Here is a 27,480-nt window from a genome sequence, read left to right on the forward strand (position 1 = left end):
AATCCTCCTGACATCAATGGAAAAAGGCTTTAACTGAGGCACACGTTTGAAGACTCATACAGCAGGTCCTTGGAACTACTTTTCTAGACATTTATCCACAGTGAACTATTTCTCTCAAACCTTCTATGTATATTTGCAGTCTTCTCTATTATCAATATCTTTCATTCACTACAATTCAACCTCAGACTTCAAGCTGCAATGCTAACTTATGAATTCATAGTCTAATTATAGTCTGTGTAATTATAGTCTAATAAAGAAAAGAAATAATGACAATCTAAAAATTAGCTCACATTACAATCGAATGTTAATCTGTCTTCTATCTTAAAAAAAAAGAAAAAACAAAAAAGTTTGTTACATATTAGGAGGTTATTGGAGAATCTCACTTGCTTTGGTGTATTATTCTATACTGATAATATGGGTCCAAAACCATTCAACGGTCTTAATACACTGGGGAAAAAGATCCAAGAACACTGATGTGGTGTAGTTATATTCAATTACTCTACAAAAGGAACTGAGGATTATACCTGAATTCTTCATAATGTATCCATACAATGAAAGTTTCAGGTTCACTGAAGAAGTCTTTAAAGTGAATGCCATGAATGTCTGAAATGTGTTTAGAGAACTGCAAAGTATTTAAAAAATGAAAAAAGTGGTTTCATCCAGCTTGCTTTGTTTCCTCACAAAGAAAACTTATCTGCATGAAAATGGGGATATTTTCTAGTGCAGAGGTTAAAAACACCATTATGGTTAACGTATTGAAAAATTTCAGAATTAACACTCCCACAGAACTAAAAAATACTCGTTCAGTTACACTGTTCTATATCTTCTCAGTGCCACCTTGTGGAACTACAGCAACTCATTCCTTGCTCACTAAAGGGCTAGCACATGGTGCCCCTTCTGTCGTATGGCTAAAAGTATGAAGGTAAAAATACCCCGCTGATACCTACTAATCTACCTCTGCTACATTGAATATAATTAGATTGATGAACCACTGATGATGTAATCCTTTAAGTCTTTACCTAGCTTAGACTTAATCTTTCATGAGCCAGAAGTATCAGAGGAGTACAAGCGGAATTAATTCTGTATGCTCACAATAACTTAATGTAGGAATATTACATGATGAGGAGGAGGCTATGTCCTCTGTGCTACACTGTCTCCACAAATAAAGGGAAGGTTTTAATCTCAACATTTTCTAGTTGTAGGTATAAATCAGCTCTCTTTTATTAGCTTTGTACAACATTAGTCTCAAGAACAGCAGTAAGAAAAAGCTGTGCTTTCGAAATACCAGTAGGACATCCAACAATGCATTTGAATTTAAGTTTTAGAGTCAATCTGGCTGTGTCTATCATATCAAAAATTGGTCCTTGACCAACTCTCCAGCCTCGAGAGCAGATGTGGCAGCAGAGCCCACATACACACATAGGAGCTAAACCATTGCCCCTTCCCTCTTCCCCTTTCCTTGCTGCCCTGGGAGCAGTCCCAGTGCCTTGCCAGGGAATGTGCCAGCTGGCAGAGGCTGAAAACCTCCCAGGTTTAACTAACAGTTAAACCTATAAATGATTGCAGGACAGTGTCCAAGCCCATGCCTTGGCCACATGTAATTTCAATGGTGCCTTAAGACATTTAGATTAATATGATGTCTCCAGTAGAGTGTAATGCAGTTGCTGTATGCTCAACTCATCCTGTTGAAAGGCAGAGATGGATTTCACCTAAAAATTTAGCAGTCCTCTAGTAGTCCTCTGTGATGCAGATTTGTGGCTGTAGCTCTGGCTCAAAGGATGCGAACACACTGGTTGCTTCTCCTGTGATTTGCACCAAAAGTGCTGTCTGCATTGGACCACAACACATCACCTCAGAAATAAATGTAAACCACTCAGTTTGGATCAGGTGATTTTCTAGCCACTCATCCTGTCTCCCAGTCTTCAGATGAAGAAATTACACTACCGTCTTTTTAATAATTCAGCTGTTGGAATGTTTTACTTTGATTACCTGGGTTCTATTTATTCAGTTGGATGTTTCCTTCCCAGGCCATATTATTAAAAAAGTATCTTTGTTGAAATGCAAAACAATTAAATTCTGCCTTTTCCCTAAGCTACTTCTCCCTGACACTCAGCATTTAGTATTCCCCGAAGAAAAAGTAAGAAGAATTCCTTGTAAAATTGGTGGCGTATATCAGGAACCAGACAAAGGAGTTACCAAAGTAATTCCCTCTGTACTCTTGACTAAAAGCCTTTTAGGTGTCTCTTTGATAGTCAAACCAACATTTGGAGCCGGTTGATATTTACTGGCTGAGATATTTACTGTTCGTATGTTCATATTGTGACACTAAGACTTCTTTTTTTTTTTTTATTGGCCTTATAAGCCCCAGGGAAGAAATATTGCAAATATCAGCTAAGGGTTTAAAGGAATATTTAATATTCCACTGAATATTTCGAACACTAATTGTAATCAGGTACTCTGCCTTTTTTTTTTTTTTTCCCCTGCAATTTCTCTTTGTTTGTCAGTATATACCACCCCTTTGTATAGTTACTCCCTCCATTTTTTAGTCCCTTACTCCAGTTCTTGTACAGCATGGAAAACAGTGGCTGAAACTAAACAGTTGCAAATGTCAAATGACAGTTATATTAGAAGAGGGAAAAGGATGGGGGAAAGGGAAGGGCCATCGGAAATTCTCATTTCCAGCAGAACCCATTTACAGGAAGTCTTCCTTTCTGGAATTATCAGTTATACAAAGTTCATGTCTAATTTTACAATGGCCTGATCTTCCCAGGAACATGAACATTCCAAATGAAAATGATTTAGTAACCTTGAAAAATGGTATAGTAATTAAACAGGTGAAGGGACTTTTGTCCATGTTCACATGCTGTTTCTTGGAGATTGACCTGGGAACAGAATGGTATCTTCAGATCACCTTAAAAGAGGGAGACTGAGGAGTGAAAATGCTTCAAGTTTGGTTCCTTTTCCTTTTTTAGGGAAAAAAAAAAATAATAGCTACTATATAACAACGGAAACTCAGCACTGCCAGACAGAAGAGTGCTCAGGGCAACCTGACCTTGTCTCTGCTTGCAGGTAAGACATTCCATTACTGACACGAGCAGGCACCGACGATGCCTGCTGTCAGCAACTGGCAAATGTCCTAGCATGGCTGAAAGACTGAGTCTTATGCGCAATCATGTAATAGAGAATGTCCTTCACAGTTAGCAATTAATGCAATCATTGTCCATGTTTGCACATCGTAGTTCTTGCCGAACTGCACCTGAAATCTTAGGATTGTCTACAAGAAACATTGCATACATACAGATTTACAGATATCATTTATCCTATGGATGGTTTAATAATAAGAAAATTAATCATGACACAGTTCACTCCTACACTGAATGATATGCATTTTCATTTCTTTTGTAATCAGCTAAATAAACTAAATTATAGACAAAATATTGTCTCGGAGGGTTTTGTCTTTGTTTTTGTTTTCAAATAAAACAGCATCTACAGACAAAGTTTTGCAACAGAAAGCACTGAGGTTGTTTTTTCCTGTCTGCATGTAGGACGGAGAATATAGTATGGACATTCTGCATTATACAACTCATCACCTGAGAATAAGTGGCTTTACTAAATTATTTGTAAATAAACCAAATTCTTTCTTGTTAAAAAGATCCATTTAAATAAGGTTAGAATTATTAAAAAAAAAAATACATTTGCAGTTTGCACTCCAGGTTCTTTGGTCAATATGGATTAAATGTCTTCTTTTGCACACGACTAATAAGGAGATTATGAAGCACAGAATTCCCACCTAAGCCTCAGCAAACACTGAAAGCATCATTTTGAACTTTATACAAGACTAACATGAATACGACTTTGACTAAAATTACTGACTTCAAATGGAAGCTGAATATAGACACATAATAAGTAAGAATTCAAAGACTGCATATGCGGGCTGACTCTGTTCTGAAAACAAAACAAAACAAAACAAACCCAGGTTGTTTTTTAAATGTGGGGGTTTTTCTCTATTTTTTAGGAATAAGACCTATAAAAAAGTTTGTGAAAACTTGAAGAAAAAATAATTAAAAGCTCATACTTGAATGTTATTGTCCATAACCACACAAATATGAGATTGCAAAGTCAGTTTCTCATTCTTCTATTAAAGACATTCTATTCTGTATAGCACATTGAATTCTGTATACTAAATTCTATCCTGTATAGTGCAAAAGATTAAAGAATGTGACTATTCTTACTCTTGATAAGATTTCTCAAACAGTGTTCCCCCATCTCAAGTACTGATGTCTCCTAAAAAGCAACCCTTCCTTACCATGTCTGCAGCAATCAGTATTTTACATTTAAGTTGCACAGGGTTTCTACTTGCTTAAGTGAAGTTTACAGTACACATACACTTATGCTTTCTCATTTCCCATTTCATATCCCTTTCCTCTGTTATGCTTCTTGAATACTTAAACACATATTACTTGTTATCTGAATGGAATGTTTCTTGAAATTTTAATTTCCTTCTTAACCTGACATCTTTTTAGGCTGCTGCATGCATACATTTTGCACTATCATCTGTTTGTTTCAGCTGTTCCCTTATTCTCCTGCCTACTACAGAAATTCCTATTCTGTAATTTCTTCCTCTGAGCCCCAGTATAAAGCCCCTTAAATATTTCGGTCTGTTTTTTCCATCAGTGCATCAGCAAATCTTTTCATTCAAAGATGTCCCATCCCATCTGAAACAATCCCATCTACTGAGGGACTAACGCTCAGCTAATGCTCAAAATCTGTCCACAAGTTGGCCTAAGCAGTGTTTAGAAACCAAGACTTCTATCAAATTTTAGAGTCACTTAATAATAGCTGATTCTGTTAAAAAACATGTTCACTTGTACTAGCTTATATTACTTATTCTATTAAGTGGATAATTTCTGCAGTTTCTTCCCAGAAAGCTGCACCTTTATACCAATGTTGTCAAGTTAACTTTTGGAAAACTCTATACCCAGTGAATACACAAATGTCAGAATCACGACTATATAATAGGTAATTTTATAGAAAAGCATCTCTTAATCTTTATAATGATACTTTCTTTTTTATTGTGTCCAGTTTTGCCTCTCTATCTGAAGAAACCAATTCTTAACTTCTAAGATTTCTCCACTCTTATGTGAGTCTCTCTTACATGGCACTTACAGCAGAACAACTTACATCTTCTCTGTCTACAGCTGCACTCATTACAGTCAGTTCTTTGAGATCTACTTATGGCACTTCCTTCAATAAACACTGGAAGCATACAAAAGTTATTTATAACTTCAATTATATAGATTAATGCAGATGAAACAATATGATGGGAGACACAATTCCTGGATATCTTGTGGCAGGTTAAGAAAATTTCTTATTCTAGAAGATGCCAAGAACACAGATTTATTTCTGAATTTTAAGGAGGAATTGACTGAAAATCTAGAAGAAAGAAGGTAATTTGAGTGAAAGATCAGGAAGTGATTTCTATTTCAAGGAAAGGAAGGTCTGACAGCAGTAAAACAATAATATTTCAAAGAGACAGACTTCAACAAACTCAGAGAACTAGCTTATTGAGTGTCGTGGGAAGATAATCTAAAGAATAAAGGATTACAAGAAAGCTGGCAGTTTATGAAGAGGAATACAATAAACATACAAGAAGAAATTGTCTAATAAAATGTAAGATTAAAAATACTTGGAAAATCAAATACAGAAACTGAAGTTGAAGGATACCTGTAAAAAGCAGAATTTATGGGAAAAAGATTCAGAGAAAAGGGAAAAAACCCGAATACGGTTCAGTTGTAAAAAGGGAAGGTACATACCATCATGCATTTACCCGAGTACTGCATGAAAAAAAAGCCATAGAACGTACTCCATTCTCTTGGTGCCACTGAAGTTTTTCTAACTGTTCAAGAGCATGTTTTAAGAAAGGTAAAGATAACATGCTATTATACACAATAGGGGAGAAAATAAAGAATGAAAAGGATTTAAGATATAACTTAGGAGAATCTGAAAGAAACTAGTTTGTTTAGTTGAAAAGACAAAAGTTGAAATAAAAAGTTGGATGAGAGTGACAACATAAAAATGGTTTCCTAAAATGTAAGAGGAAATTATGAAGAGAACCGTTCTCTGTAATGAACATAAAATGAAAAAAAAAATCTCTAAACTTATTTTCCCTTAAGGAATTCTTACTTAAGGAAAGCTTACTAAACAGGTAGGTGTTGAAACAGAAAAATGTAAATAAGTAAGCAAGCTGTGGAATTGGATACTTTAAAGAAGAGGTTACATAAACATCATCAAGCATGGTGTAGGTATTAAATTGCTCATTGCAGAAAGGAATTCTTACTTAAGGAAAGCTTACTAAACAGGTAGGTGTTGAAACAGAAAAATGTAAATAAGTAAGCAAGCTGTGGAATTGGATACTTTAAAGAAGAGGTTACATAAACATCATCAAGCATGGTGTAGGTATTAAATTGCTCATTGCAGAAAGTCCCATTCCTCCAATTCTTGAATTACAGAAGAATATAATCAACTCGCACAGCATTTCACTGCAATCCCAAATTTGTAAGAAGGAATGCACAGTTAATACATGAGGAGACTGAGATGGGACCAACCTTCTGATGTCTAATCTCAGCCAGTTATGCCATTTGTAGCATTTTGTTTCTATAAATAAGTAAAATGCAGTCTGATTCTCTTGCTTTCATCCCAAAACAATCTGTATTACATGATATGCTATCCTTGTTGCCTTCATTAATCATTTTATTCCATCTGCAGCGCCAACCTCTATGTGATACCCTGAATCAATCACTATTAATGTAGTGGTTTGGAATTGAAGATAAACAAAAAAAGAAGTATCAAATAGCTTCCTCCATGCCAAATTTCAAGGAAACAAGCTGCCACTTGGGTTTTATGTAACAGATACGCATGATTCTAATATGACCGATAAGGTTGCTTTTCAACAAAGCTATATTAAAACTTTCATTAGCCTTCTGGAGTTCTCAACACCAAGTGGATTTTTATCTTGCATACTAGATAAAATCGTCACATGGTAACCCAGACAGACTCATGATCGTAATGAAACAGCAGCCCAAAGAGAAACTTGGTATCAAGACATGACCATGCCTGCGCATACATGCATGAAAAGGCACTTCTGCATGCAGATCTTCTTCCTAAAATCATAGACTCATAGAATTGTTTAGGTTGGAAAAGACCTTTAAGATCATCGAGTCCAACTGTTAACCTAATCCTGCCATCCCACCACTAAACCATGTCCCTAAGCACCTCATCTACCTGTATTTTAAATCGCTCCAGGGACGGGGACTCGACCACTTCCCTGGGCAGCCCATTCCAGTGCTTCACAGCCCTTTCTGTAAAGAAATTTTAAAATAAACCCTTCACTGCACTTTCTGCTGCACCTCCTATGTCTGCAGCAATCTCAGCCAGCAAACTTGTCTACATGTATAAAACAGCACAGGGGATCTGTCAGTTGAAGGGAAAAGTAGGTGAAAAAGGGATGAGCAATGTAATGGATGTGGCTTCCTTATTGAAGCCTTTAAGGAAATCATTAGACGTGATGTTACATAGTCTGAAGGTAAAGGGCTCAATGAAAGACAGTGTGGGAAAGGCCGTGACAGACTGCTGGAATCCAACAGCATTGTCATGGCACAGACACATGGTAGGCTGTGACACAAGTCATCAACTTATGAGAAGGTTGCTAAAAGTACAATATATAGACATTTTTGAAAAAGAGTATCCTAAAAATCACTGTACTCTGATTTCTAGTGGGGGAATAGGGATTTGCATACCATCAGGTAACTGTTGTTCAACATTTAGGTTTATGGGGAAAAATGTGTGCCTAATATTATAACGGAAAAAAAAAAAGGAAAAAAAATGTTATTATATGCATTTACACACTTATTACCTTAAATAACTTAGTATTGTGCAACTTGACTATTACTGAAGCATACTTGGATAATGAGTGTCACAGGAGGAAGACTGCTGATATGGAATATTTAAATTCATTAATGTAATCTATGTTAGGAACCCAGAAGCTGTGACAATGTATATGTTGCAAGCCCTTTGTTAGTAAGTCGAGCTAAGAAAGAGGTAAAAAATAGATAATTTGCCTTAAGAATAAGATATTTCTTCAGTGAGTACTCTAATAACATATTTTCCACTTTTACTTTGAAAGAAAAAAGAATGGATTGTGGAGTTTTTAAGTACTGACCCAAGTTTCACCCAGAATATTTTAGCTTTCCCATTTGTGCATGTCACAGTACATACAATAAATTAAAATTAACAGCTGGAAGATGACACACTCTTAAGACAGAAGTGATTAGGGAAGGAGCCAGGGAGCCAGTTTAACCAGCTAGCTGGAGATTTCTTCTACATGGGATTTCCTGTACCATCACTCCAAGAAAATTCACAGCACAGGGGGACTATCAGGAGGAACGAGAAACATCTTAGTGTCTGGTTGTCTAAAGATCACAGAAAGCTCATGTAGAGAAGGCCAGAGAACAACCTACAATCCAGAAACATTAAAAACTGGCTTAAATTTTATCTATCAAACTATGAAACATGCCATACAGATATAAACCAGATTTTTTCTTGCTTCAACCCTTAATTTCATTACTTTATGTTACATCCTGTGTCACAAGTCTATCACACTCTCCGATATGCAAGAACTGTTGGGGTACACTTTGACAGCTGTTAAGCTCTATTCAAAGTTGATATTAGTGTGGAGAAAGATGCTGTTTCTATTTCGGCTCTATGAGTAACTCTAGAAAATTACATTCATTCAGTCTGACACCTGGTGAGAATCTCATAGCTACCCCAAGTGGAAATGTCATGGTTTTTTTCAATGGTCATTTGTAGTCAGGACTAGTGCTTTCAGCCATGTCTAGAATGATTCATACACCATTGCCTAGATAAATACAGTTTTCTTTTTATTTTTAGTGACTTACAGTTGCACAATATGGATTCAAACCAATGAAGAAAATTGTTCCCTCCTTTGGTAATGACAGTAGGAGGTATTTTTTTGTTTTAGAAGAAAGGTTTGCAAGTGCTTTCTCATGGATATTTCATATTATCATTATATTGACATGCTGAATGTGTCCCATTTGGAAGAAGCCACTGCCACTCATAAGCTTCCCAGTGAAGTTACAGTGAGCTGGAGCTTTCTCCCATAGGACTTCTATCACCGTAGCAGTTCTGTCCCTGCCACATACAGATATTTTTTAATGAAACTGTTGGAAAATTTCTCTGTATACCATTTCCTCTCAAATGATATTGTCAGAAAAATCTACACAAAATGAGGTTGCATTATCACAACAGATAATTCTGTGGGAATGGGACATGAGACCCACCTTACGGTTCTTGTCCTACCTGAGGAGTCAGATCCTCTTACCTGTGTGGGTCAGATCAATCCAACTAATCCACAAACCTCTATCATGCCAGGAAACTTTAAACAAATGAAAGTTCATGAGGCATGTTTAAGGTCTTTTCCTATTCACATAAATTGAGCAGTCCTTCAAAACACAGATTTCAGGGTGCATAATCTGCCCTGAAGAGCTGTAGTTAGTTTTCTATTTTCAACCTGATTTCAAAATTCTCAGGAGAACGCCTACTGGGCCTACTTTTCAATTAAATTTATATTACTATCTTCAGTGAAGCCATCTGTAGTATGAGTGCAAATAAAATGAAAATTTACCACCCCCATTCCTGAAATTTAGCGCGTGTGTGGTATTTCACACATTTAATGTGAGTGCCCCAAATGTCACCATAAAGGTAAACATGCCAGTTTTTAAATATCAGGCACAGCATGTAGTTGCAATCTGTGACAATAAAATCTGGCTTTATAAAGGCAGGCAAAGGTGAAACACAACTGTGATTTTCCACTTCAACAGATGAAAACTAGTAATGTTCCTCCTCAAAACTGTTATATAAGTTTTATAATAACCCTCATATTCAGACTGTAAATGGTTTGTAAAGACAGAAAATTATTTTAAATATATCTGTATGGTATTTCAAACAGATTAAATTCCCTAACTTAACAGGACAATTTTCCAGCCTCTAGATTCTAGAGTAGTAGTTTCCAATTGTTTATTGTATTCTTTCACTTATTAACTTGAAGGTTGCATTAAGGGCACTGCAAACAAATGTACTAAGTCATAACATCTGATGGGCCAAAACTTACTGAAACTGCTTTCATGCCAAGGAATTACAAAGTAACTGACACAAGGAAGAAAATACTTCGAGACCTGAAGCCATTTTACATCAGAAAGATGAAAACAAAGATTACTAGATTTGAATTAATGGTCTTTTGTTTGAACGAGAAAACAAAAAGTTTACAACACAGTGTACCTAAGATGGGAAGTGACTGGCTGTGATATAAAACAATAAAGATTCAACTTCTATATACTTTATGCAAAACACAAAGAAAAATGTTCAAATGCAGAGCAGGCAATAAAAGACATCAGCTGATACATATTTATATTACGAAGTGCTACTACGGTAAAACGCAGAAAACTTTTTAACACCTTACATTGAATAGTCTCTCTACAAATGATAATGATAAAATTGGTCTTATATTCAATGGGCTATTTGTGAAATAAATTATAAAATAAATGCACTACAGACAACAGAATCTAGATCCACATATCTTTAAATACGTCACCATTTAATAGATGAAAGCAGCCTACTATGCAATCTAAGAAGGTAACACTAAGTTTGTGACTATGACTTTACGAAAATAAAAGTATATGTGTATTTTTCATGTTACAATATGTCTTTCAATTATGTTACACTCTACTGGATTGAGATTAACATTAAATTACACAGAGAGGGAACAAGAGAGCTCACATGTCATCATTCTGGAATCAGCTGGAGTCTTACTAAGGAGAGCATGGCCACAAGCATATTTTGTATTAGTCTTATTTTTAAAAATATTAGAATGTTATGAAAGATTGTCAGGGGGATTTCATTATTATTCCTAAAGTGAATTTATTGATTCAATCTCATTAGAAGTTTTTCAACCATAAATTCCCCTTCAACACCACAAGGATTGTTACTGATTGAAAAATATAAGGAGAAAGCAAATGGTTCTTCAAATGATACCTGCAAAAACTTTCTTAGTATTTCTTGTATGTCCAATGTCAACTTGGAGAAAACCAGTAAAGGATGGCACCTAGCAACTTAGTGCTTTATCAGACATGTAACAAAATGTAAGTGCTTACTAAGATGTGAACCTGTAGATACATAGAACTCAATCAAGTGTAGGAAATTTGCCTTGTGTTGCATCTGCAATGCATTTAATTACATAAGAAAATACAGTTAAATAATCAGAAATCCATACAGTGACCATTATCACCATCATACATTTGTTGTAGGCAATAAAACCCCCAAACCCTCATTCAGTAAAGGGAACAAGAAAGTGCGAGTGTATTGTATTATATAGAACAGTACATATAAAAGCCACCCAACCCTTCACAGTGCAAATTTACAGCATTAAAGGATGCAGTAAAATGACCATTTTAAATTGGTAAATCCTAAATTTCATTTATTATGCTTCACAGAATAATCAATCATCAGGCATGATGTGACTAAGATCGCAAATCTCAGCACTACAGATCTGTTTTGTTGTTTGGACTGCATATTTTACTATACTTCTCTCCTAGGGTGGCAAATTAAATGGAAAATAATAAGAAATTAACCATACATCTTTCCCCTTATGCAGATATTTCTTTTAGCTGATGGCTTTTGTTGTAACACAGTAAAAGCTACCAAGTCCAAATTTGAAGAGGGATCTCTGCATATATTTTCAGAATACAGATATGTGTGCCACACAGAGAGTTGCTATGATATCAGCTCTTCCTTCTAATTGTCAGTTTAAAAAGTCCTTGCAGCTCAGACATGAAGATTAACTAAATCCCACTGTATCATTCTATGTGAAACATTATTATAAAGCAGACACAAAATGATTATTCAAGGTCACTGAGTGAATCACAGGTCGAGATGGAAACTGTCTCTTGCATTTCTAATTCTCCTTTTGAAAGGATTAATTCAAATATATGAAGATCTCCAATGAAATACTTTCACTGCTTTACATATAAGCGTCCATGATAACTGTTAAAGTGTTGTGGTGAATTGTGATCTAACTTCTAGCTGCTTTTTTAGAAAACAAAACAAAACAAAAATCCCACCAAAAAATGTATAGGCACATCTCCAAGCACTAGAAAAGGTAAATTCTTAGTTGTAGTATGAATCCAGCTCATATTTAACTTTTATTTAGAAAGGGATTAATCTTCTAAATACAATAATTTGCACTGAAATGTAGTAGACAATTTACAAAGCTGTTTTATTTCACACACACATATGCAAACATATATTCATGCATTTGTACATCTAGTATGCAAAAGCCAGACCAGAAGTTTGATTAGATTCAAAAACTAAAATCAAAACCATCACAAGTAATAATCTAATCTAATCTGAACAGCACAACTCATCCAGTGATTCTCACGTTCAAGCCCCTAATTCTGGTTGAACCACAGATCAACTTTCGTCAACAGAAAGCCATTGCACTTCTAGCTAAGGCATTCAAATGTGTAGTTAGCCTCACTGGGAAAAACATGTGGGTTTGTTCCAGTCCAAATTTATTCAGATCCAGATTCTAACCTTGAGATGTGGCTTTGCCTTTCCTTGATGAACAACAAAAACGCGTGGAAAATATTCACAGTGAGGAGATATACATATATGTCATATCATTTAGCTACCTGCGTTTCTGCTTGATAATGCAAGGATTACACTAATGTAAGAAAAATGTTTAATTCTTTATGGCTTGTGGTATATTTCTGTACTGCTTCACACCATTGAGTCACAAGGAGTAAAATACTAAATATATTTGGTGGTCTTTTCACAGAAATGTTATCGACTGAGAAAACTTAAGTCACCTAAGGTTCAATACTAGTAAGTTTTTAAAAAGTACTTTATACACATACCAAATTTTTTTTCTCTTCCATATTCAAATGTTCCTCTTTGTACTGTTGTATTTTATGTAGTAAAATCTTTCATATATACTTACTTTTTTGTCTTCATTATATTTATGGAAAATTTCTTGTGCTCTTTCTTCACCACCATCCGTAAACAACATAATAATCTTATTGCAGTTAGCTCTAGAGACACTGTGCTGTAGGAGATACAAACAGAAGCTTTTTTAAAATTTCAGGCTATAAGGAATAACAACTGTTATATTTGATGGCTTTCGTATCAACATGCTTACCACTTTAACATGGTAATGGCAAAACTTCTAAAGACTTTTTGGATTTCATTCAATACCCCTTTCTGAATGAAAAATAAAATAAAATAAAATAAAATAAAATAAAATAAAATAAATCAAAACCAAAACAAAATCATTGTTCTGTTCCATGGGAGTTAAATATGACTCATTTCAGAACTGGCCCAACAGAGAGGAATGAGGATCTGGTGGTTCTTCTCACCGCCACAAAAACAAGAAAAGCTCTTTAGCTCATACTCATCACATCAACCCCACAGCATTCTTCTACAGCTGTTCTGCAGGAGAATTCTACAGTGAGGGCCTCTATATATTTTTACTCTCCTCTTTTCTCATCCTTACTTCTTTTCTTGTCCTTACTGTCCTTGTGGAAATTTGGGAACAATGATCCTCTAGTGAGTTACTGAATATTCTTTTTTTTTTTTTTCTGCTGGACTCCTACTCACAGAAAGTACCAAGCTCACTGACCACTTAAATGAAAACTCTGATAATTTAGGCATTCTATATGTACATCTAAAAACCTCTACCGTATAAACTTAGGAATATTTTTGCATTTGCTATTTTTGTCACATTTCCTTAAAATAAGCTCTATCTTCCACTTCTTTAATTATTTTCTGGTTTATTATTATTATTATTATAATCATCATCATCTTTTAACACACTGAAATGAAAAGCTAACCTTTAGAAAATAATTTTAGAATCAGGTTTACATAATATATTGCAGCCAAGATATGGCTGCCTAGAGTATTAAGATCTCTCCATCACCTACTTTTCTAGATTGCAACTCAGAGGTGAAGAACTGAGTGTGTTCCATTACGTCTGGAGAGCAAGCCTGGAATAAAGAGTATTGAGAAGAAGCCCCTCTCCCAATTCAGCAGTCAAAGTAACTCATGAAGCCACTGAGAAAAACACAGTATATTTGTGCAAAGGAATAAAAACCTTGTTCCACAGCCAGAACAACAGAGATGAATATGAATTTTGGCTCCTTATGAAAGAAGCCAAAGGCTCCTCCTTTGGCATTCATCTGCTTTCCTTAATCCCTAAAAGTTAAGAATCTAGTCTAAGCAAATTGTTCAGGAATTTTACAGCCAGCACTGCTTGTCCTGTCTGTAGCAGACAAATGGTCCTAGTCAGACACATCTTGATACTTCTGAGTAGTTGGATGTGACAGAGTAAAACCCTTAGAGATGCAGTAAAATAAATTCAACTTCCCCTTCCACAAGCCTGCATTTTGCTGTATGAATTTACTGTACAGTCAGGAGAAGAACTAGGAGGGTCATCCTTACAAAGTACCTAGTCCACCCTTGCTTTAGTCTTCGTGACTAGATAGTGACTAACTTTCACCTGGCTGGTCAGGTGAGACCATCCCACTCCCTTTCATTACTTTTCATCTGATTCCTTGTTCTTCTGTAATAAAGAGACTGAAACACCAAAGCTAGCCCTCAAACATCAGCCAGTAACCCTCAATATTGCAGCTCCACAGTTCTACAATGCTCCCAGAAAACTAAAATACAAAAATTTTGTTTGCAATCGCTATATTAACAGATGAATAATTATTCCTCAGAGATTATTTTTATTGGTAGTTCAGTATTCAGTGAATAACTACTTATTCAATCATTTGAAAAAAACAAGTCCAAAGATTTTCTTATATGTAACAACACATAAAACCCACTTGAAATCAATACATTCTCTCCAATCTCATCATCACACTGTGTTTCAGTTGGAATTAAATAATTTATGACCAGTTTTTGCTTGTGAAATATAACCTACAAGATACTGCTTTGGGCTGCAATCTTTTTGATATTAAAAAAGTAATAAAAGTAGAGTTGGATACTTCATAAATAAGGAAACTCACCTACATTTACAGTGATTTAATATACAGGACAAAATAAAATCAGAGGGAAACCAAAGAGATGACAAGGAAGGGGACCAAAGCCTGGTTATATTATAAAACTTGCCTATTGATTTTAAAACAAGTGCTATTATGGGCAATGTGAACTTGAGCTAGTCTTTGTTTTAACTGACTAAATCAGGATTTTTCTAGCAGCTTTCTTAGCATATGTTAATACAGTATCAGAAAAATGCAGTTTTCTCTTTATCTCCTCATACTTAACAGAAGGGCATCTACTTATAGTACACTGTTTAGACACTAAAGTCATGTGATAGAAAAAAAATCCAAGATTTTAGCCTGCAAACAATATCGGAAATCTGAATACGAATAAGCTCAAATCGTGATATTTTCCCACCATAAAAACTTTGCATCCTGATGAATGAACTTTACAGACCAGTTTCTTACAAATGATCAAAAGGAAGGCAGAACTGCCTTTACAACACAACTTTTTTCTCCCCACAAAGATGGAGAGATACTGTCTCAGGAGTGAATATAAGTGATTTTGTAAAGCTGATGAAATAATTTCATCATTTCTCCGAACAGTTTGCCCCACCGGCTCAATGGATGGCTCTGCCCTCCCATCACATACCACAGCTGAAGAGGAATGCATTGCTTAGACAGCAGCTTCCCCAGGACAAAAACCAGCTTCTTAGCTTAAACCACAGAAAAATTCAAGTTGGAACTGAGTCTACGTATTCATTTTTCGCTCTCTCTTGTGCTTGATAAAGGCTTTTTTTTTTTTTTTTTTTTTTGTTCAAAAAAGCAAGAAAGAAATAAAACATTTTATGGTGTGCCTAAAATTGCTTTCGTTTTATACAAGTTTCACATCTTTAAAATTAATTAAATGGCAAGTCAGGGTTATGCCTCATGACATGATACTTTAGGAATTCATTGTTCATTATGAGTTTCATGCCACTGAAGAAGGAAAAGGCAAACCAAGGAAAAAATCAACTACTTGAATCAAGAAGACATTATTTCAAGATAATTTTTTTGACAAGTCATAATTATTACTGTATGGGGAAAAACACTGCCTGAATTCCTGAAGCTGAAGAAATAGCAAACTAATATAACAATAAATAATGGAAAAACACTGCATAAAAATGATGGAATCCAGATTATTGATACTTGAATTAGTATGTTGAAAAAACCTGAAGTGTCTATTTCCATCTAGCAACATATCAGACAATAAGTGGCACAAGTAAAATGTTACTTTGGTATTCAAGAAAATTGTTAGAAATAACTGTCATCCAGAAATAGTATCCACAAAATTATTAAGACAATTTAGGCTGTTAAAAACTATTCCATTTCCATGGACCTTAAAGCAATTGAACTGTTTGAATTCATAAATATAAAACTGGAAGCTATCCCTAAGCATATTATTTTTTATTATTTGTTTAAGCCTGTATTATATCATCCTATTATATTGTCTTGTCACCAGAGTCCAGCGCTAACTCCATCAGCAGCCCTTTACTCCTCCTGCCAAATGGATCTGCCAGTATCTGGAGAGGATGACTGTATTTTTATAACCTAGTGCAATCTTCTAATTTCCCTTTATATACACTGCCACAGTGTCCAGCCATAATTTTCTGGCTTGCAGAGATCATGTGAGGCTAATCTCTGTCTCCAGATATGAGAGAGATGGTTCCACTATGAGACTGATCACCAGTTATTTCTTTAAGCAATTTTTTTAGTCCTACAAACAAGTCCACTTTGAGGCTTCCCCTGTTTTCAGGTCTTCTTAATACCACCTGCACGCACAGTACATAGCTGGTGCTGCACCAGTACTGTTAATCAAATTAAAATCTTACAAGGAACGAGCTGTGGTCTTTCTTGTGTCTTGTGGGTTCTCTCTGAATGAGAGGAAGGAAGAAAAAGGGGAAATGCCCTTCTGCCTGGTCCAAAAAAGTCAACAGCTTTTAAAATCCTATTTGCAGTTTTATATAACCATCAGCAGAGGGCACACAATCATTTCCCCACCAAATCCCTCTGCTCATCTAAATAGAGAACTGCTGAGAAAATACCCTTGAAAACATTATATATTCTTTTCACCCATCAAAATTTAACAGCCCTAGGAATTTTTAAACCAGCTCTAGCCCTAAGCTGCATATACAATGGCAGGGAAACACCCCGAAGTCTGGAATCTGGCAGATCAGGGGAGAAAATTAAACAGTTGTATAATGAGAGACATAACTGATATATTAAACAAAAAAAAATTTTTAAAAAAAAAAAAAAAACCAAAACCCAAACACTTTATATTCATTAAGCTAGATCATTAACTTCTGTAAATCAGTATAGCTCTACTTATACTAAGGTGAAGATCCAATATGCAGTCTTTATGAAGGTGAAATATAGACATATTTTTAAACAACTACACAAACTATTAAAAAAATTACTAATAAACCCCCCCATTTGTGATAAATGGGAGACATTACTACTTAGCTAGTGCTTGGGAGTAAAGTAGAAAGTACAATGTAACTAAAACATGGAGACGCATCTAATTTTTGAGGAAACTATTAATTTTGTGCATGAGAATGAGAAAGAGAATACTCTCAGGTGCCTACTATTCCTCTGTTAACTAAGTAATTTGCTCCCCTTAGTCCTGCTCAAGCCACAGTAGATTATTTATGACATGCAATAACTATAAAATTGCAGGTTAACTAAACATTGCTAGGAGATACTGTGGCAAAACTGAAATAATAAACAACACTGTAACATTCTGTAGCCTTCTATTTTAAAATTACCTGCAAATCAACCACTACAACAGCTATGTGCCAACTGAGAATCACATGTTAAATTAAAAACTAACTGATCAAATGAAGTAAAAACAGTACAGCACATTGAAACCCAAATTTATTCCCAAATCTTAGCAACCTGCTAGTGGATCTCCAAAGAGAGAAAAAAATTCAACAAACATATTGTTGGGATAAATTAACTTGCTAAATAAGGCATTGTCCTGGTTATCACTCAGTTACGTGATGGAAGAGCATGCAGTGGCCATCTGAACACTCAAGTTCTCCTTCTTCACTTGACAGCAGAGAGAGATGACTTTCATACTTACATTTAGCAGCTGTTCAAAAGCATAGCTAAAGCCTTTTTTGTAATCTGTAATTCCTTTAGCAGAGATTTTATAGACAGCTTCTTTCAGCTTCTTCTTGTTCCTCACATTAGCTTGGACAAGATGATTAAAGCAACTGACGTTCTGAGCATTATTGTTAAACTGTAAAATAAATAGAAAAAGTATTAAAGACAGTTAATTCTCTTCTCTAGTATGTCACACTTGGATTTTCATTTCCACTACATTAAGAATGTCCAGCAGTGCCTGGAGATTTCAAAATTGAGCAATAATTATTAAAAAAAAAAAAAAAAAAAAAAGGTATTTGCTGCTTCACTTTTTGTGAAATCCAAAAATTCCAAACCCTCTAGTGTAGTGGGAAAACTCCCACAATTTTTTTTTTTTCCAAGCTCATATAATGAAATGAAACTGAGAAATGCAGAGTTAGGGAAAAAAAAAAACCAAACATGAGAGAATGTTTATTTTACTTTTTTTAATCACTGAAAACTATTGGTTGAACTATCAGGTGACTTTCATATTGCATGTATGTCTGTTGCTAAACCTGCTGTTTTACAGTGAAACTTGCAGGTCATAATGAATTAGTGCACACATTTTACAGAAAACTAAACACACTACTGGGGCAAAGGAAGCAGATGAGAGTATAGCTGTAAGTAAGAGAATATTGTTAATAATAATAGAAATTTGCGTATTGAGAACAGACATATTTGTCCTCTAACCCACATATCCATAAAGACTACACCCTGAAAAATTAATTTATACAAGATTCTGACATTATTTAAAAACATACACAGAAAATTTTTTATGTGCAAAATGTTGTCTGCATAAGTAGAAATCAGTTTATGATCGCTTTAAAATTTGTCTCTGTATGAATATACACACATACATTTATAAGTACAAATATACACACACACACACACACACACACACCGGTAGAGAGAGGGATGCAGAAATATGTCTCACTTTTTAGCTACCTCTGTATCTTTCTATCAAAACTCAAAGATGAAACTTCTCTTAAAAAATGCTGTAGAATGCGTTATTCTAACGGTAGTCTTGAACAAAAGTGCATATCACTGATATCACCTGTGTTGAACCCTATTTGAATCAAAATCTCCTTTTAACTACAACATAGTGATTTTTATTTAAGATAATCTTGGCTAATATTACTAAAACTATTGTCACGGCCAATTTTTAAACTGTTTATCTATTCAGATTTCTTGTGTGAGCTTTTTTTCTCAGTGGAAAATAAGATGTCCAAAAAACTTTGTAAAACTCCATCTCAGTAAAGGCACTAAACCCCAGACCCCCTAATTTATATTTCAGCTGAAAACAGATTATTATGTCTCCTCCTGATTAAGGGTCTTCAGTGAAAGTAAATGTAAATGTAATTTTATGCTGTCAGCCTGGTGCAAAGCCTTAAAATAACCAAAAATCAGCCCTTGTTGGCTTGAGTCTCAATACTGCTAATTAGTTCAGTAGTACTGTATAGAAGATAAGGTAAATAAGGTCACAGATTTCAATAACTGCTCAGGCTACTTACATGTCTAAAATAAATCACTAAGTACCAGGCACAAAGTACGGAGAGAACTGGTATCAGCAGCAAACATCAGCTTGCACTGTAATTGTAGGACACTTACAATGAACAGAATTTAAAAGGATGAAGGGATCAATACTATCAAACCATTTTTAATAATGCATAATAATTCAATCCAAGTAAATGGGATGCTTAGGAGTTACGCAGACTTTTCCATGTCCTGCAATCAGATGCATACAGATGCATGCTCCCTGCCATTAGAACCAAATAAAATATGAACTACCAGTAATTTTTATCAAACATCCACTTTAATCAATGAGGCTTCTGCTATTGACTTAGTAGGAACAAACGTATAACAGCAAATACAGTACAGCTTATGGCAGAGATGACTGGCAGAGAAAGGCAGCAGCAGCAGGCTTAGCTTAATTTGTTCCAGGTCCTTCTTGAAAACAGCCACAGAGCTGCAACCGGGGGGTTTTTGGCTGTGAGTGGCTGCAATGTGCCACCTTATTGCAGTGGCATGTGTTGGCTTCTCTTGCTGTGTTTTTGGGTGGACCTGGGATAGTTCTGCCACCTCTGGTAAAGGTTTGGGTGTAGGGAGCTCTTCTATGGTCCTTGAGGCAAAGCTGTCTTCAGGCTTCATGACAGTCATGCTGATATGAGTTGCATCTGGATGCTCATGAGCTGGAGGAGTAAGATAGAAACAGTTCCTTCCCCAGTTAGTTCTTTCTGCTCAATTTTGAGCAGTCTGCATTACAACTTACAAGCTGAAGTAATGGTAAAAACACCCCCCTGGGTTATCAAGGATTTGTCACCTTTAGGCTAGAGAAGAGCATGAGCTTCTACCTGTTTTCTGCTTGGCAGAAGGGCAAACATGACCGAAGGCAGAGCACTCCATGCTGTCATTACAGCTGAAGCTTTAGCTGTGTCACTGATGACCCATGACTTCCCTGCAGGTTGACAGCTACTTAGTCCTTCTTAAACATCCACTTAGTCTAATGGATTAATTTACTTTTTTTTTAAGAGCATATGTGACGTTGTATTCTGAACTGTGTACAATGATTTTTCTACAAATAGTCCAAGTATCTGAGTGGGCTTTTCTGGGTACTCTAGCAGCATTCAAACCTTCATGATCCATAGAAAACAAACCTTGGAAAAAGCAAAGTGAGATGCTGTGTTACAGGGAAAGGTAAGGGAAGATCTGAAAAAGAGGAAAAGCAGAGTTAGGGAAAAAAAACCCCAAACACGAGAGAATGTTTATTTTACTTTTTTTAATCACTGAAAACTATTGGTTGAACTATCAGGTGACTTTCATATTGCATGTATGTCTGTTGCTAAACCTGCTGTTTTACAGTGAAACTTGCAGGTCATAATGAATTAGTGCACACATTTTACAGAAAACTAAACACACTACTGGGGCAAAGGAAGCAGATGAGAGTATAGCTGTAAGTAAGAGAATATTGTTAATAATAATACAAATTTGCGTATTGAGAACAGACATATTTGTCCTCTAACCCACATATCCATAAAGACTACACCCTGAAAAATTAATTTATACAAGATTCTGACATTATTTAAAAACATACACAGAAAATTTTTTATGTGCAAAATGTTGTCTGCATAAGTAGAAATCAGTTTATGATCGCTTTAAAATTTGTCTCTGTATGAATATACACACATACATTTATAAATACAAATACACACACACACACACACACACACACCGGTAGAGAGAGGGATGCAGAAATATGTCTCACTTTTTAGCTACCTCTGTATCTTTCTATCAAAACTCAAAGATGAAACTTCTCTTAAAAAATGCTGTAGAATGCGTTATTCTAACGGTAGTCTTGAACAAAAGTGCATATCACTGATATCACCTGTGTTGAACCCTATTTGAATCAAAATCTCCTTTTAACTACAACATAGTGATTTTTATTTAAGATAATCTTGGCTAATATTACTAAAACTATTGTCACGGCCAATTTTTAAACTGTTTATCTATTCAGATTTCTTGTGTGAGCTTTTTTTCTCAGTGGAAAATAAGATGTCCAAAAAACTTTGTAAAACTCCATCTCAGTAAAGGCACTAAACCCCAGACCCCCTAATTTATATTTCAGCTGAAAACAGATTATTATGTCTCCTCCTGATTAAGGGTCTTCAGTGAAAGTAAATGTAAATGTAATTTTATGCTGTCAGCCTGGTGCAAAGCCTTAAAATAACCAAAAATCAGCCCTTGTTGGCTTGAGTCTCAATACTGCTAATTAGTTCAGTAGTACTGTATAGAAGATAAGGTAAATAAGGTCACAGATTTCAATAACTGCTCAGGCTACTTACATGTCTAAAATAAATCACTAAGTACCAGGCACAAAGTACGGAGAGAACTGGTATCAGCAGCAAACATCAACTTGCACTGTAATTGTAGGACACTTACAATGAACAGAATTTAAAAGGATGAAGGGATCAATACTATCAAACCATTTTTAATAATGCATAATAATTCAATCCAAGTAAATGGGATGCTTAGGAGTTACGCAGACTTTTCCATGTCCTGCAATCAGATGCATACAGATGCATGCTCCCTGCCATTAGAACCAAATAAAATATGAACTACCAGTAATTTTTATCAAACATCCACTTTAATCAATGAGGCTTCTGCTATTGACTTAGTAGGAACAAACGTATAACAGCAAATACAGTACAGCTTATGGCAGAGATGACTGGCAGAGAAAGGCAGCAGCAGCAGGCTTAGCTTAATTTGTTCCAGGTCCTTCTTGAAAACAGCCACAGAGCTGCAACTGTGGGGTTTTTGGCTGTAGGTGTAATCCAGGCAGTATTATGAGAGCATTCACTATGCTGGATCCTAATCTACGGTTCCACATGTAATTTCTTATTCTCACAAAAAAAGAATGTGTCAAAATGCCCCAAGAACTACAGACTTTAAAGCATGAATTTGTCTGTCTCATCTTCTAATACCATTATTGTACCACGAGCCACTCCTGCATGTATGTAGAACCTTAAGAAGAAAATCTACTATTTTGATTTTGAGCATTAAGTAGTTCACAACTAATCTCATGGCTTATCATCTTCATACTGTATTTATTTTTTCCAGGGACTTTATTTTTGCTCATTCCTCATGAGTTAATATTTTCTTTTGGTGAGATACTTATACTGGTTTATGCTATAGCTGCTGTTTTCCTGAGGACCGTATTTGCTAAAAAATTGTATGGATTCTTGCTAGGCAAGGATATACACTATGAGAATACCATACAAGAATCTTCGTGTGTCTTTCTAATTCATAAGGACAGTTATTATTCTGTCCCAATTTTATAGCTCTGTTCCCCAGGTGATTAAAATCTGTGGGAGCAAGTTATTCTCAAATGACTTTATGGAAAATTTTCTGTCCCCTTTTCTATCCATATGCAGTTCCCAATCGGTCACAAAGAGATGTTTCTAAAAACATGCAAAAGCATGAACAAGTGTTTTAACTTTGAAAAATGCAATGTTGTATTTGACCAGGCATTCTACAGAAGTCAGTTGTATACGATAATATGACAAAGGTTACTTATTTATTTTTGTAATATTCTATTTATCAGGGCTTTATTTTCATAATACCACAACTATAAATACAGTATCAGCTATCTAAATTATTTACAGCAACAAATGTATGAAAACAGGATGAGATGATGGAGATAAAAAATATTTCCCAGTTCTCCTAGTGTCAGAACACTAACTTCACCTTCACAATAAATGAACACATGGAATTATAAACAAATTTTCAGCTTGAATATTCCTTTAATGTATGCCATATTTCCCAGAAAAGAATAATTTTGGTAGGACCAACCCTCTGCCGTGATTAAAATCTAAGACTCCCAGCTGAACCCTAACATATCTAACCATTGTGTGATTTTAAAGCCATTATCTTTTATAAAAGTTCTTTCCCCAGACTAAAACAAATTATGGTCATTCATTTTTCAATTTGCCCTCAATATGATGTGGTGATTTTTATTCACTGTGTTTAAGTAGCATGTTTTGCTGCTTAAGCAAAACCATGAAATGATCACACAGCTGTAGTCAGTTCACTTTGATGCAGAACACTGACACACTCAAAGGTGTTTCTGACAGAAGTAACCAATAAATCACCTGATGATTATCAGGTACATTAACTACGTAGGAGTGAAAACATTGTGCTGTGAAATTATTTCAGCTTGCCTTGACCTGATTTATAATAATGATTGGAAAATTACTCAAGTAATTTTAAAAATAAAAGATGTGAGAATGAATTCTAACAGTGAGATGGGATGAGAGTGCTTGGAAAGCAGACCACCACCACTATCTGGTAGGTAGCTCTGCTCTACACAAGGCAATTTCATCTGAAAAAAAGAAGAGTGAAAACACTGTTCTGTTTCATCAGTGACATTATACGCAGCTTATTTCATCAACTAATATGAAAGTAACTATAAAGTCAATCTTATTGTCAGTTCTTGCCTTACATTGGGCTATAGGAAACAACAGTTTAGGTGCTCAAGTCAAAATTTAGTGACAAGTGAACATTTCTCCCTGAAATGCCACTGACATTAAACTGCAAATCTAAATTGCTTGCTAGCAGTCCTGCAAACGTATCAGGATAATTATTTCTGTGAAGGTCAGGTATCTACCATATGGGTTGGTAATTACAGATACAAAAATTATGTTTTAAAAATTGACAGGAATACTGGCTCAAACTGTTTAAGCAGTTAACAAATAAAGTGTACTGTACTTACACATGATGGAAACCGAAAAAAGAGTCAATGTCAAAATACCTTCACCTATAGATTGACAAATGTTGATGTAAAATGAAGGAGAGAAATAACACATCTGTAGAATGGCGATTTACATCAACCAAAGTCTGCAAATACTGTAAGCTAATTAAGAAAATACATGAGCCAGCTGTTTTGAAATACATCAGTCAACATTAATGTTAACGTCAGTCAACAAATCAGATGAGAAGAGTTTTTATTAGATAGTGGAATCAGTAGATGGAACAACAGCCCTCCAAAATAAGCATTTTCCTGTTTGCTAGGAGGTGAAGGAAAGTCTGAAGGTTGAAATGAGACTGATAAAAATGCCCAGAGGGGAACAAAATTCAGGGCTACATTTAATTAATCTGAACTCCAGTAAAATACTGAACTGAAGGATTTCAAGTGTAAAAGCCTTCAGTTTGTCCTTAAAACTGGCCTGTCATACCCGCTACACAACACCAAAATAATTTTGCTCTGTAACCAGTTGACCAGGTGACAAATACCAGGACTATTCATAACTTTGAATGAACCAAACTGAGCCAATTTTCAGATACACGCATCTGAAATATAATATCTATAGTGGCATTAATAATTTTTCACACATTAAGATAGCAAAAGCCAAAATACTTGCAATAAGCCTATGACAATTACTGGTCAGATTACCTGTCTCCTAAGAACCATAAAAGGCTTATTTAGGTTTGGATGATTCTTGAAAACCAGTTAACAATATACTCAATCACTTAGTATCTAGCTGGAAGAAAGAACATGCAACGTTTCAAAAACCAGTTGCCACTTCAGAAAGTCCATGTTCTTACAAAATCAAGTCCTATCAAAGGTTTAAAATTAAAGTCATTACAAACCACACTTTATTGAATAAAATACTCTCAATGTATCTATATGAAATGTCAGTTGTGTGTTTATCAGACTAGCAGTTCCCCTAATTATTGCAGTAAAGAGAAACATATGTAGTAAAAATGCTATTGTGGTAAAAAGAAAATAAATGGAATTTGTGTACGATGCTGTGGGCTCAGTGAGTCACTTACAAAACAACAGTTGACATTTGAAGGCAAACCATTCAATTGTTAAAATACGAAGCCACCCACTACCAGTGACAGCGTCTACTTTTTCAACTGTATAAAGAGCTTTTTCCTTATCTAAGCTAAAATAAAGAGGGGTTTGCAGCAAAACACTTCACAGAATCACAGAATGGCAAGGGTTGGAAGGGACCTCGGGAGATCACCTAGTCCAACCCCCCTGCTAAAGCAGGTTCTCCTAGAGCAGGTTGCACAGGACTTCGTCCAGGTGGGCTTTGAATATCTCCAGAGAAGGAGACTCCACAGCCCCCCAGGCAGCCTGTTCCAGTGCTCTGCCATCCTCAAAGTAAAGAAGTTCTTCCGCGTATTCAACTGAAACCTCTTATGCTTCAGTTTGTGCCCATTGCCCCTTGTCCTGTCGCTGGGCACCACTGCAAAGAGTCTGGCTCCGTCCTCATGACATCCACCCTTAAGAGTTTGTATGTGTTGATGAGATCCCCTCTCAGTCTTCTCTAGGCTAAACAAGCCCAGCTCTCTCAGCCCTTCCTCACAGGGGAGATGCTCCAGTCTCCTCATCATCTTTGTTGCCCTCCTCTGAACTCTTTCTAGGAGTTCCTCATCTTTCTTGAACCTGGGAGCCCAGAACTGGACACAGTACTCCAGGTGGGGTCTCACCAGGAAATAATGGAAATCACTTGGAAATCATGGAAAACAGAATAACCTTAGCTTTTTACTTTAAAGAATCATGAAGTATTAATATAATTACATTCATCTTGTAATTATATAGCAAGATATAGGATCTAGATGTATTTTTCACTAGATTATTTCTCACTACCCAATTTATTTGTATCCTTTTGCAGCCTCTGTCTTTGGGATCTCCCAGAACAATCCTCAGGTCTGAGGAAATGAAGAACTCATATTCACAGGTTTGGACAGGAATGCCCAAGCCTGTTAATGGGGCACTAAGAGTGTTAGAGAACTTCACCTAGTTGACCTCAAACCACCAGTATAATCTTTGGCCATATATGGAGCAACTCAATAACTTGAAAGATAAGTTAATCAATTCAACTTAACATGAAACTCTGAACAAATCGGTTTGAGTTCAATGCTGCTTGAACCTTGTCATTCTGGAGAAGGTGAGAAACAGGAATACTAATCTGTCAGTCTTACAAGGAACTTGTCATTATCCTCCTATTCAGAGAAGGATCAACTTGCAAAATCAGTAGAAAATTATACAGAATTGCATTGAAATATATAAATACTAGAGAACTTTCCTCTCCCATGGGTAGTTCCATTGAGCTGTGGGCTCCTCCCAGACATATGGACTTCTGCAGTCCATAATGCTGCAAGAGTTAAACTGATGGACGAGAGAAGGGGTTGTCATTCTGAAACCCTCTTCTGATTCCAGAATAGTTACTTCTGCATTGCTAAACCCCTCTTCTTTTCCAGAGTCTCAACCTGCTCTCACTAAGAGCATCTTTCTTTAAAATTATTAAAACTTCTAGCCCGACACCAGGATATTAGAGGATTCAAGGGAAATGAAACAGATATGTTGATTTATTTCATATATCTTAGGAGTGCTACTCTAAGCACTCTGTGGATATGATGGCAGATCAAAAAAATGAATAACAAGAGGCTCTACAGACAGCTGTTTTCATTAAGAGGACAGTATAAGACAAAACAAGGGAGGTTGGAGGGCAACCCTCATGGAAAAAGGCTGCAAAATGAAGAAAGGATCAGTATTCAGAAGCGGAATATACAGGGACTGGAAAACATTTGAGACGGATAAGCAGAAAGATCAAAGCTATCAAGCGGTCTGGGAAAAAAAAGAGCCAAAATAGATGAGAAGAAAAACAGGTATATATATATATATATTTGTTCTAAAACTGTATTC

The 27,480-nt window shown here is 35.6% G+C and overlaps 1 protein-coding gene across 1 annotated transcript in view; it reads right to left on the bottom strand.

The window, feature by feature from the left end:
* The window catches only part of CACNA2D1 (calcium voltage-gated channel auxiliary subunit alpha2delta 1), a 364,004-nt gene that overhangs the window by 63,208 nt on the left and 273,316 nt on the right, over positions 1–27,480 (bottom strand). Inside the window, exons 11-12 of the mRNA XM_035901091.1 lie at positions 18,229–18,387; positions 13,070–13,174 (exon numbers count right to left, since the gene is read on the bottom strand). Of these exons, the coding sequence (XP_035756984.1) occupies positions 13,070–13,174; positions 18,229–18,387 (264 nt within the window). The remainder of the gene's footprint in view (positions 1–13,069; positions 13,175–18,228; positions 18,388–27,480) is intronic.

This window comes from Egretta garzetta, unplaced genomic scaffold, assembly GCF_000687185.1.
Source record: "Egretta garzetta isolate BGI_Z169 unplaced genomic scaffold, ASM68718v1 scaffold148, whole genome shotgun sequence".
Taxonomy (NCBI): Eukaryota; Metazoa; Chordata; class Aves; order Pelecaniformes; family Ardeidae; genus Egretta; species Egretta garzetta.